The sequence below is a fragment of the Syngnathus leptorhynchus genome, chromosome 20 (genome assembly GCF_054491065.1).
Source record: "Syngnathus leptorhynchus isolate UIUO chromosome 20, UIUO_Slep, whole genome shotgun sequence".
Taxonomy (NCBI): domain Eukaryota; kingdom Metazoa; phylum Chordata; class Actinopteri; order Syngnathiformes; family Syngnathidae; genus Syngnathus; species Syngnathus leptorhynchus.
The window spans coordinates 2,930,983-2,943,712 of NC_141214.1; the positions used below are offsets into that span (position 1 = coordinate 2,930,983).

The 12,730-nt window shown below is 43.4% G+C and overlaps 1 protein-coding gene across 1 annotated transcript; it reads right to left on the reverse strand.

The window, feature by feature from the left end:
* Positions 1-176: 176 nt before the first annotated feature.
* Positions 177-7,966, reverse strand: hepacam2 (HEPACAM family member 2). Its single transcript, XM_085900917.1, has 10 exons — positions 7,878-7,966; positions 5,433-5,796; positions 3,245-3,604; positions 2,874-3,161; positions 2,441-2,743; positions 1,797-1,922; positions 1,683-1,704; positions 1,568-1,605; positions 1,277-1,350; positions 177-1,199 (listed from the first exon to the last, which is right to left on the reverse strand). Exons 2-10 carry the CDS (start codon positions 5,488-5,490, stop codon positions 1,089-1,091), a joined length of 1,380 nt encoding a protein of 459 aa, XP_085757043.1. The 5' UTR covers positions 5,491-5,796; positions 7,878-7,966; the 3' UTR covers positions 177-1,088.
* Positions 7,967-12,730: the final 4,764 nt, after the last annotated feature.

Genomic DNA, 12,730 nt, shown 5'->3' on the forward strand with positions numbered 1-12,730 from the left:
ATTAAGTGTTCATTGTTATTCATAAATTCTCATTAATGTTAAGATTTCATGACAGGTAGAATACTCATCGCCCCAAATATGGAGAGGCACCTCTACAGAACTAAATGTCTTCCAAACATGACAGACCACAATGAAACGAGTTGATAATAACGCCGCCAGATTTTAAGTATGTCCGCTGTGGGCTTGTCCACCAAATGTGGTGAAGCCAATGTGCACCTCTGACCTCAGTGTATTTTTGTCTGGTTGTCTCATATACTGTATACACCAACAACAGGCACTTTATTTTTCATCTTCTCATGACAATGTGCCAACAGAGGCAGGTGGAGTGCCGCTCAGCATGCTGAAGCAACTGTCTGCTCCCGCCTGTGTCTCACCATCAAAGCAGATACACTGCATACCAATTCATCATGTCTATAACCAAGCAGAGTAGTCTGCAGGGATTTCAAATCTTTCACAAGTGACACAACAAACTCTTGGCATCCATCATGTTAGGAGAAAAAAGTCATACAGACATATTTATGCAAATATAAAAACAAAGATGTAATTGCAAACTTTACATCAATTAAAAAAAAAATACACAATCATTCAGCATTCATATTTATCCATGCAAACAAATGCTACATTTATAGAACCAAGCTGAAGGGTTTCAAATGGGAATAAATAGATCTGAAGAAAACATAGAATCATACAGGTGTTTTAAAAGAATCTCAGTATAATCTATGTACAGTATTTACAGTTTTTTATCTCACTCTTTCAACATGTTACAAAAAATACCGGTCTCAAAATTCACTGTCCTTCAGGAACAACATGAAATGAACATTTTTTGGTGAATAAATTTGAACTTTCTAAGTATGCATACGTTCATATCACCCTGTGTATGTTCATTTCAAATTGAGTAAATACAGTCAAATTAATCAAATAAATTATCTGCCTTAGCATCTGGACCACAAAAGTGCACAATATATGATTGAGTGCTGGCACAGGTCTCTATCAGCTCGAGTGCAAACAATGAGTCAGCAGTGCCTTGGGCTTTGACAAGAGCCTCAAAAGAAACACAAATCGAATGTTTTAAGTTGATGACTTAAAAGTCACTCGAGCAAACTCTGGCCAGGGGTTTCGGGAACATGCCTGATCACATCATAGATTGTGGTGTGCATATCCTGGACTGACTCCAGGCGAGCCAGGGATCTGCATGATACCTGCAGGACAGTTTGGAGAAATACATCAATTTAACAGCTTTTGTGTGTGTGTGTGCGTAAACAAGACAAAAACATACCCTAGCAGATTCTATCGTCCCATGTATGGAGACAAATTCATAGATACCAAAGTCTTCAGTTGCATCCTCATGGCCTGTTAATAAACATAGTATTTCATTATTATTGTTCTTTGATGATACTCATAATGTACTGTACAATCTATATTATTGAAATAAGAACTGAATTATAGGAATGAGCTCAAGTTATGAGTGAGTGAAAATTAAGAAGTATTGTCTTTGTCTACATATGAAAGTATGTGATGAGTGATCAACAGAAAAGACTAATACACATCTCCAAAAGAGTTTTGTTACCTGATCGATGTGGTCGTTCCTGATCAGAGATGAGTCTGCTATAACAGTTATTGTAATTAAAGTATTTTCACTTTTAGCTGTAATATTCAATATAATAGTTCGATTTTGTTCTTACCTGTTATAAATTCTCATGAGCACTACAGATAAGATGGAGAGAGAAAAAGGGAAAACAAATGCATAAGAAATGTAGAAATACTAATGCAACAGTTACCAGAAATTGCCAACTAACCTGTCTTTGGGTGACAAGCTTTCTTAAAAAAGACGAGCAGCATGCCGCCGATGATGAACAAAGAACACACAGTAATAACAGCCAGCGGGGATATGGCATTGTGATCCTGGGTGTGTTTATCATTTCCTATAAACAAACAAACAAGCAAACACAATCATTGTAGTAACGTTCATCATGCATGTGGGCTTCAATCTGTAAGGGTTTTATATGGTCAGCCATTTTGATTTGATGATGAAAAACAAAAGAAAATCAAGACACAGCAGCTTGAGTCGACGAGTTAAACCCTAACCCGGTAATCAGCGGGAGCCATCGCCTCGCCTTTTCTCTACATCACCGTGACAACATATCAACGTTCCGCATTCGGCACACAGAATCCCGCCATGCTATAAAACCTTGTCAACAAATACAACAGCTGTTATGTTGTGTTGACTTTCCCACACACGGGAACTTTAATACAGACTACAGGCAGTGAAACCTAGCAACAGAGATAAAAATGCTCTGTTCATGTTTCATGGTAGTCATAATCAGGTTTCCACTTCCCTGCTGAGCACAGAATCGGTAGTACTACACTTAATCTATTGTGCGTATGTTTATCTAATGCGAATTTCCCGAAACATTTTTCCTTCCTGCCATTTTCCACCCACCTGTTCCCAGGCTGGCGACCACCAAGGTAAACTGGGTCTCGTCTTGCTTTTGCGTCACATTGTTGAAGGCGCGGCATAGGTACTCTTCAGCCTGGGCCAGTCTGTTGGAGAGAACCTCCAATCGCGGGCCCTCGGTGATGACCTGCATGGTCGTGTTGGGCCCCTTGGAGATCCACACGTAACTGTTGGGGGGGTTGGAATCAGCCTGGCAATCAAAGAAGACCAGTTCTCCAGGGTTGATGGTGAACACCCCCCCGGTGCGGAGGCCTTGCTCGGAGTTCACCTCTAAGTTGTACGGGCCATCTGCAGAGGACAGAAATTGTTCAGGGCAAACCAAAACATGACTAGATAGATTCTGACACAAACTACCAAATCATTGCACAAAATGTATTTCTTTTTAGGAGCTTGACGATGAAGGCAAACGTCCACTCACAGTAAACGGTGAGCTCCACGGCCTTTTCGCATCCCTCCTGGCTGACGGGGTTGCTCGCCACACATCGGTAACTTCCCTTGTCCTCTTTTTTAATGGGACTGATGAGCAGTGTGGATTTGTCTTTGGAAAAGTGATATCTGTCACTGACACCCAGGAGCTGATTGTCTCTGTACCACTGAAACACAACCCTTGTTCCTCTCTCCACCGAACACGTCCACGTCACGTTGGCCTTGTCCTCAACCAGCGCATAAGATGGGCTCTTCTCAATGATCGGAGTGGATACAGGAACTAAGAAAAAGCAAATAGAAAAGTCTACCTTTCGAGATTGCTACCAAACAATGTGACATGAAATGATGTGTCGCTCCACTCACCATCTACGGTGACATGCACTGTCCTCTCCTCTTTGAAAATCTGCCCCGACTTGTTAAGAAATACGATGTTGAGGTTGAGGTGATAAATTCCCTCATCACGCTGGTTTAATTTCCGTATCAGCAAAGTCATATTGGGCTCTTTGAACGAGATGTGGTTGTGGTAAATCATATTGAGGATGTTGGAGACTTTGGTAAATGCCACCACAATGGTCCCGGTGCCGCTCGTCGAGGTGTGGGACCACGTTCCCTGGATATCCACCTCGTTCAATTGGAAGTTCACCTCAACGGGCAGGCATAAGGACTTCCCTTCGATGCCGTGACGGGTTGATGAAGGGATATGGATGAACTTTGCGCTGACGTCTGTGAACGGTGAAGTGGAAAAAGAGGACACAATTAATTTATCAAGGTTCATCTTGCGATGTCTTTATTTTGCTCCAACAGGCTTCATCAAAACAACTTTGAGTGTCAATTACTCATGTTGAAGCATTAATGGGGCCTATCTGCATCCTTTTCTCCAAGTTGTCCAGATCCTCAAACTGTAATGAGTTAATATTGACACAGCTCAATGCTGCCATTGTTGTTTGACGAGGACAGGACCTGTCTTTCAAGCTAACGTCACACAAAACAAACACAGCGGCTGTCTAAAGTCACTGAATAACTGTTAATCCGAAGCACCTCACTGTCTGCTGTCGAGAGTAGTTGCCAGGGAAGCTTGTCTGCAGGTGCTTAACAACTTACCACGTCAACAACTGATGCTTCTAACCGTGCATTTTTAGAGTTCATACTGGGGCTTCAGTTTTTTTCTCTCCTTGATTGTGTTACATAAACACCGTTAATATTTCATCTGAGCTGGCAGGAGACTCTTCACAACTACTGATTGTTTCTCGGCACAGTTTTCGTCTTGTAAGTTGCAAAAGTGGAACGAAGTCTTTCCATTTTTTTCGTTTCTGTTTGGATGCCAGACTGAGTGCAAACAGCATGTGAGGGGGTGGTGGTAGTGTGAGGCACTAACTTGCAAAGAGAAGTTCATACTTTGCTCATTTGGGATTTTCAAACTGTCTTTTTTTTCCCCATTTCTTATTTCACTCAAAAGTAAACTCAATAAATATGTTTACCAGCCCCACATACTCATAAAACAAATATGGTGTCAAAAGTAACAAGTTTCACTCACACGTGCACACACGCACTGACAAAATGCTACTTCCTCCTAATTTACTCCCCGTTTCTATACTGCTTATCACAACGGCTTAACTACTCTACTGGCCGTTACGTTGGACATAATAGTTGCAGCACCCACCCACCGACACCCTCGCAACATGTCAACTCTCTCAAGCAGGCCTGCAGGCGAGTTTCTGTGTGTTGCGTGCGCGTGCGTTGTCACAAGCAGGCGTGTGCCTCCGTTTACACCAGCTGGGATACACTGAAAAGACAAAATGAGGACAAGTGTGCCGAGCCCGCTGCTTAGCTGTTGTCCCCAAACAAAGTGGTCATTGTTGTGGTCATAAGCTGATGTGGTGATGGTGGATATAATACCACACACACACATGGACACACATTTTCAAGGTAATGAGGGGCAAACGTGCACTTTCAAACAATTGTAAGTGAAGGCCCATACATACACACACCTGCCTCTTATCACCTTTGCAACCATGTAAGTTGTTTGCACACTAAATAAAGTCAGCCGGTGCGTGTCGAAATGCAAGTGTACCATCTTGCTCAGAGATAAGACACTTAAGGATTGTTTTCCCCAACTTTGGGGACAGTTAATATTTTTGATGTGTTGGGTTTAAAATGAGTCACAGAAGAGTGGTGTTGCTCACTTCTTCTTTCCACTGACTTGTTTTGTTATCATTTTAGAGCTGGCGGCATTTAAAAGGTGAAGTGGATTATGGAAAGCGTGTGTAAATACACTAGATACAGGCCACACAACATTCTCTTCAAACAAGTTACTTCAAACAGTGTTGTTTACGCATCAGAGTAGAAGATCATACCACTTAGTTCATAAAGATGAATTTTTGTGGTCATAATAATAAATGAGAAGGATGCTGGGTACCGAGACTGCATTTCGGATGTGTGAAATTGTTGAAAACAAATGGCGCACTTAGCATTTTCTCCCCCAAAAAATCAACAAAACTTTCTACCTGTCCACATTCTACATCAATCACATCATCCCAACAACAGCGCTCACCTGTTAGGAGGACCAGCAGCGAGCAGACACAAAGGACCGTACCCCCCGTGGCCTCCATGGCATCTTATCCTCTTGGGACTTGTGAGGAATGAGGGATGAAGGAAGGAGGCGGTAGAGTGGTGGTAGAGCAGGGAGGAGAGAAGTGTGACTGGTTGTGGTGACTACATTTGCCAGGGAAATGAGAGGAGCTAGCTTCGGTGGCAAGGCCCCTCCCACGTGACATCAGGTAGGGGAAGAAGAAGTTGACGGGACAGAATGGGCTGCATACACACACTTGCCTCGAGGCCGAGGGTTTCATTTCATCTGAGAAACTGAGACGTCAATGTCTAAATGAATAGTTTCGTCATCAGGATGGAAGTAGAATCTTGAAGGTTTGAGGAGGGGGGGGGGCAAAAAAAGCAGTTAGACAGCAATTTGGTTTCGCTCGTGCTGTAAGATCAATTTGTAAATGGCAAAAATGATACTGCTGATCTCTAACTGATCTTTAAGTTAAGTCGTCAAGCTGAAAGAGATATGTGGCTTGAAAATATTTTGAGATAGTTTTCAACCCCCCAGGGGGTGAAAAATATCAAAAGACAGGAAGGCACAGGGCTACACGCTAAATTGTGATGGGCAGCACTGTCATTGAATATGTGCTGAAACTTGGCACTTATCTCAAGAACGAAGCCATTGTTGGCAGTGCAAATGAACGCCGCATTTGGCGATGGCACCGTGGAGAGAAAATGAACAATCGGGAGTGGAGGTTTATATAATGCACTCACACAAACACTCACACACTTGAGCAGTGTATTTAGAGTACTGCGTAATTTTAGGGGGTTTAGTATTTGAAAGAACGGTTCCAGGTTTCCAGGCCATCATAAACATCTCATGTTATTAGTGTAAAAAAGTTCAAGCAGAAACCCAAACTGTTCATACTGTAGTTATTATGGGCTTAATTGTTTGGCTTTTTTTTTTAATGCGAGTTGCAACTTAACCAATAGATGGAGTCCTTGCATCATCCCGATCGAACCAAATCAGCCACCAAGTCATCATGGCAGTATTTCAGTGTTAGTTAATGCAACATTTTGTCAACTAAGCTTATTTGTTTATCATTTACACTGTATTGTATTCTTGTACGGCGACACTTCCCAACCTACCTGCTACAAACGGAAGTCATGTTTTCAGGGACTTCCAACGTGTAGCTTCAGTGTTTTCGATTCTGAATCGTTTCAACATCCAGTTTTAATACAATAATAGCTTGGAAGATAAATATCAGTTATCATCTCATTCATTCCTGATCTTGTGATGCCTTGAGACTACATATAACTGCCAAAAGGCATATTTCCTAATTGCTTTTTAGGGTGCATCATGTGGTTGTAAAAAAATATTTGCACTAGTTTGAGGTTATTTGTTATTGGCGTCAGCCAAATTCAAGAAGTACAGACAATGCGATATCGTGTCATTCAACAAGAAGGAAGGATATTGAGGAACACAAATGGAACATATGGCTGTGACCTTTTGACTTAGAGAGAGTAACAACCCAAAAAGCACATTAATCTGAGTGTATGGTCACCATAGACGCATTGGAAGAAATCCTAAATTCACGTGAAACTCTGGATTGTCCTAATTAAGCCTGAGTGAAACAACCACACAATTGTTTATCAGATGTAACACAATGTGACCCGGCGTGACGACTCTCCAAGAACCGGGGCGCCAAAGCTGAGTCACGCACACGCGACAACGCCTCGAATGGGGGCCATCTTAAAAATGTCCCTTTTTCCATTCGTCACATCATCAATGAATTGATTTTCATCACTATAGAAATCTTTAGTGGTTCAGTCCCTAGGAGCTAAAAACTTTTTGTGGATCCTTTTTCTCCATCGCCATCGTTCCTGCTCACTGGAAGCCTTGGCCTCCATCTGCAGACACTCAAAGCAGACACAGCACAGCAGCCCACATCAAGGCCACACCATTGGCACGTGTGTGTGTCTGTGTGTGTATGTGTGTGTGCATGTGTGGTGCAGTCATTACAGTGGGGCCGCACGGGGTGTCATTGGCCCACTGCGATACAGGCTCACATTATTTTTGTCTCTGGGTGGTATATGGAAGATAAAAGTCGCTGGGTCGTTTTAACAAATGGACTTTGATTCTACCGAGCACATTTGCAAACACCTCCGCATGCACGTTATCAGAAAGTCTTCAGTGAAAAGCCAAAGCGGACCTTTGAGGACGTCACATTTCTGATGACAAGCTTTTTGGCTTTGCATTCCCAAATGTTACTTAAAATGGAGGGAGAGATTGAACAGAAGTAGCGAGGCCGCAAAGAGAAGGGGTGGAGATGTTTGCATGGTATGTGAGTGATTTGATTGGATGGCAAAGTTCCATTCACACGCTAAGATTTCGAACAGAAGGAAACTGGGAACGCTGGATGCACATGTTGTGCACTGCGTGGGTGTGTGCACATACATGCTCTGCACTCGAGTTTGCACCGGAATGACTCTTTGTTGACCGCCGCACCGTTGAACCTTTGTATCTCTCTCAGACGAAGCGGCTCCTTTGTTTTCATGAACCGAAACAGGAAGAGAACTTCATTCATAATCATCTCAAATTTTAGAAGTACATACGTATGTCAATATGACGTGAATGGGAAACAAAAGCAGACGTGACTGAGTTTCACTTCTTTGGAGAATATAACACACACACACACACACACACACACACACAGCTGTAGTGTGTTTGTGTGCATGTGACACCGCGTCTGGTGGAAAGAGCCTAACCCTTTTAACGCATTCCATTATCAAGCGCCCACGCACTCACCATGTGACCCGCAGTCAATGACAGGAAGCGAGCCAATGTCAATTCCTGCTGCCTGTAAGCCAGATCCTCTTCTTGTCAATGCAAAGCTAAGGCTATGCTTAAATCATATGAATGACTGTGTATTCATTCAAAGTCACACGTGAGTCGTAACGGCGGTTGGCACCGATCAAACGCATGAGTGTTGTTGACGTTCACTCGCTTTGGCCGTGAGGTTCTGTGAAGAAAGAGCAAAAACAAATGCGCTCACTTACAGCAGGTGTAATACTCAATCTTTGCGAAATGTGGAGCAAATGAGGAAACAGCAAAGCCTTTAACTATGAAATTTGTCAACTCCAGACACGAAGGGTGTCCAATGTCTTCGTTAACATTCACCGCGGGCATCGAAATGAAAGTGAACATTTATTCCCTCGCAGCGTGGACTCTTTAATTTCCCCCGCGGAGTGAGAAAGGCAAAATGCCTTTCATCCAACACACACATCTCCGAAAAATGTTTACCTCGGTGCAAATGCCACAAACTCCACTGGTGTCTGAGGGCATGTGTTTGTGTGGCTGCTTGCACGTGCATGCATAAAGAGTTGAATGGACACAGCCACCTCTATGTTCGGCCCCTGCAATAAACTGGCTGCTAAGACACACTGCCTGCCATCAGAGGGTGAAAATCACTACTCCCTTGGCTCAGGTCTGTGCTTGTCCTTTATGCTTCACACTATCGTAAAACACGGGATAAGGGAAAACAACGCTGTACTTGCCACCAGTAAGAGTTTGTAAAAGGGGGCCCTAATCTCACGTGACCACCTTCGAGTAAAGCAACCTAAATGCTAGACACGCACCAAAAACACGCATCCGGGAATCGCATCGGCCATTTTTCCACTCGTGGAGAACTGCAAAGGTTCTCGTCACTCGACTTTGGGGGCTCGTGGAGGAAAAGCGTGCAACATGTCCAGTGTTCTTCCAAAGCCTGACATCACATCTGGAGGTCTGCCCACATGGATCTCAGTGGTTCCCACCAGCACATTGTTCAGATAAGAGATATCATAGTTCCCGTAAGAAAAGAGGAGATGAGCGGATAAGCATATCTGACTGCAATAAAAGACAGAGGCATTCCTTGTTTTGAATGCACAGACGAGAGGTGTGAAATATAGAAAACAAACAATGTTGACCCGTTGCTCAGAGAACTCAAATCCTCATTCAAATATTTGGTCCAGTTTGTTTCCATCATTCAGCACCTGCACACGTCTTTTTTTTTTTCTTAACATAATCACGTTCATCACCTACTAAACTAGCAATCTTTTCTATCATCTACTCGTTGCTTCATTGTTTACCAGCATCTGCAGGTGACTGAACAAGCACACAGTGAGGAAGGAGCAGCTGTCACTTAAACACATGAATAGAGTTCAGTGGCCCAGAGGCATCCAAGTGGATCAGGCAGAGGAAGGACAGCTGGACCCGGGGGGACAATAGCACTCTCAGTTAATCATTAATACTCTTAATGAACAGCAGCGAAGCCCTGAAGGTTCTTTTGCCAGTCCCTCCAGAATATTCCGCCTGGAACAGGAGGGCGCCAGCCATCAGCCTCAGCTTATTAAACTGACACTTGTTGATTAAGTTCATGGGGATTTCGACTCCGGATGACACGAGCGCCGCGCAATTAATTCTTTTTTTCACGCTTAACAGTAGCCCAAACGCACATTTAACATCTGGTCTTTGTGTTCCACTGGAGAGGATGTAATTATCATTTATTCCTGGGGTCAAACAGTTCACATTGTTGACTTAGACAGGACCCTGGTTTTGTTTAAATAATTAAAGACCGCAACTTGAGGCACACATGCATACGTATGGCCACACAGTACTTCAGTGGACATCTGGACTTTCTCCGCAATTCCAATATACATTCAGACCGAAGCGTAATTATAGTGGCTTTGCTCTAAATGGGAAAATCACATTTAAAAATAAGCCATCAATAAGCAAGTAAGACCAAACTGAGTTTGTATATTTTTGTTATGACAACAATGAGTGGCCAGTGAGTGTTGCGAGACATTTCTAACACGGTTACCAAGTGGTTAGACTTGAAGGATTTGGGGTTGCGACATGGGTTACCATGGTAATGCAGCCTGCTAAAAAGTAAAACACTGCCCCCCCCCCCCCTCAAACGCTCCAAATAATTTGTACTCATTCAGTTACGGACGAGAGTAAATTTGAGATTTCTTTCAACTACTTCGCCACAATGATTTAAGATTGAACTTGAAACCTGACCAACCAGAACAATATTGGATAATGACATATTCCACGCCCTTTGATTATCTCATTCAAAGAGGGCAGCCGGTTTAGTAGAAGGAAGCAGTCTTGCGGTACATCGCCTGTCTTGTTTAATTCTTCCGTGTCGAACTTTGTGGCCATGTACAGTTCTTTATATGTGTGTGGCCTTAGTGACCACATGGATTTGTGTCTACATGCACTTGTGTGTCCAGCTTTGGCCCTCCCCATCTCTGGAGGCGGCAGGTGTTCCTGTGTCCCTCGCAAAAGAGCAGGTTTTTATGTCGCCTCCTCAAGCTAGTGGCTTGGTTGTCATAGCGATGGCCCAACAGAAAGAGGCTTGTGTCTGGGGGCCTGTGTCGGGGACAAGGACAAGGGAAGAAGAGAGACGGGGCTTTACGTGCGCGGCGCGCCACACACTCGGGACAAGAGCCTGGCTTGACAAGAAAGCAGAAGAGGGGGAATCAAGTGAGAGGGACATAAAAAGCCAGGATGCTCGGCTGGCATCTTGTCCTGTCGGAATAAAACCAGCCGACTGAAGGCCTCAAATGCTTTACTGAGTGACTTGTATTGATTGTTGGAACAATTGTTGGAATCAAATATCACACGACCTTCAGACGTGACCTCTGTGTGCTTGGAGGCCTCGAGGCTTTTCGCTCTACCTGTGGCAGCGACACCCCCGCTCCCCGATCGCGCGGTAGACGGGCCCACAATCGAGCTCATCTGTTGTCTATATGCATGTGCGCGCGTGCGTATGCGTGTGCCCGTGTGTGTAAGGAGATCTGGGAGCGACTGCGAGTCACCTGCCCCTTGTTGGCTTCACTGGTCCCCCATGGGAGGCTTGTAATTCTCTCTTGGCTGAGCTGATGAGCAGCTGCCACACGCGCACTCCCAAAAAAAAAAACATGCAGGGATACAATCAAACACATAGAGACGCAAATATAGCGTGTTTGCGCAGTGATTTAGCTGGCTTGCTCCACTTGCTCTAGGAAATTCGTTCAAGTGACAGCTGTGGCACATTTTAATGCAAGTACGATGACTTTTTATGACCTTTGCTAAGTGCAAAAGTGAGAGGGACTGCTTTTGCTTGGTTCATGCGTTGTTTGCAAAAGCTTAGCCATGAGGCACTGTGATGTCATTTTCAGCTGACAGCGAGTGGAACAAGGCAAAATGGCCGCCCCCTCCATCTTATTTGTATCAACAAACTTGACTTATCGTAAATGCGTCTCCTTTAGGATGATGAAGTAGGGGATATTTTTATCGGAATGTTTTTAGATCTATAAATAATTGTTTTTTTTGGACATCATGGCAATGGAGCATGCATCAAATGATACCTAATACGATGCTGACTGTGAAAATGTGCACGCAGCACATTTTTCAAATTACAATTTATATCAAATCTAAAGGCGTGGCTCTGTCAAGCAGCATTCCTCTACGCGAGGGACGCCAGTGGCAGATTCTCACAGCACGGAGCTTATTTGCCAGACGAGGCCTTGCAGCAACTTGCATCGTGATTCATAAGTGTTCATGGGAGCGTTTTCAATTTTTGACAGATTCTAACTGACCAGACACACTTTCGCCTTCACTAGAATGACTTTTCCCTTCTTTCAGATTGCAACCTCTGTCAAGTCTTGTTATGTGGATTTATGTACACTTGGAGCACATTTTGGAGTAGCATTGAGTTTGTGGTTTGGTTTGTTCTGTCCACTAAAAACAAGACAGACACACCATCCACAATATATTGGCCAATTCCAAAGGTTTGACATGTTCAAAAATGAAGGATGAAGATAAAACAGAGAGTGTGCTCCCAAATGACTGTCTTGTCCCTCCCTCTTCTCCAAAAAGTGATTCCTTTTCACTAGATAAACACAGACTGTGGAAAGTTGATACGAAATAAATTACTTTGTCAAACACTGACATCGTAGATGATGTGGGAAATGATATCCAACACTCATTTTTAGAATGTGTTTGCATAAATGTTTTAAGGTCTCTTTGCCACACACAGCGAATATAATTGGTTTGTTTTGCAGCCCAAGAAAAGAGGCGATCATGCTAATATATTCAAGCCGGGGGATGCCTCTCAAAAAGGATTTCACACAAACAATGGTGACAAAAACAGTAAATTTCCACATATACAGTAATTGCCATATTGCTTGCTTCTGTCTTTTCCAATAATAACTCCTCATAAGAAATCAATCAAGCAACTTGCCTGAATCTTGATGAACACTTAGGCCCACGACATTGCTTTA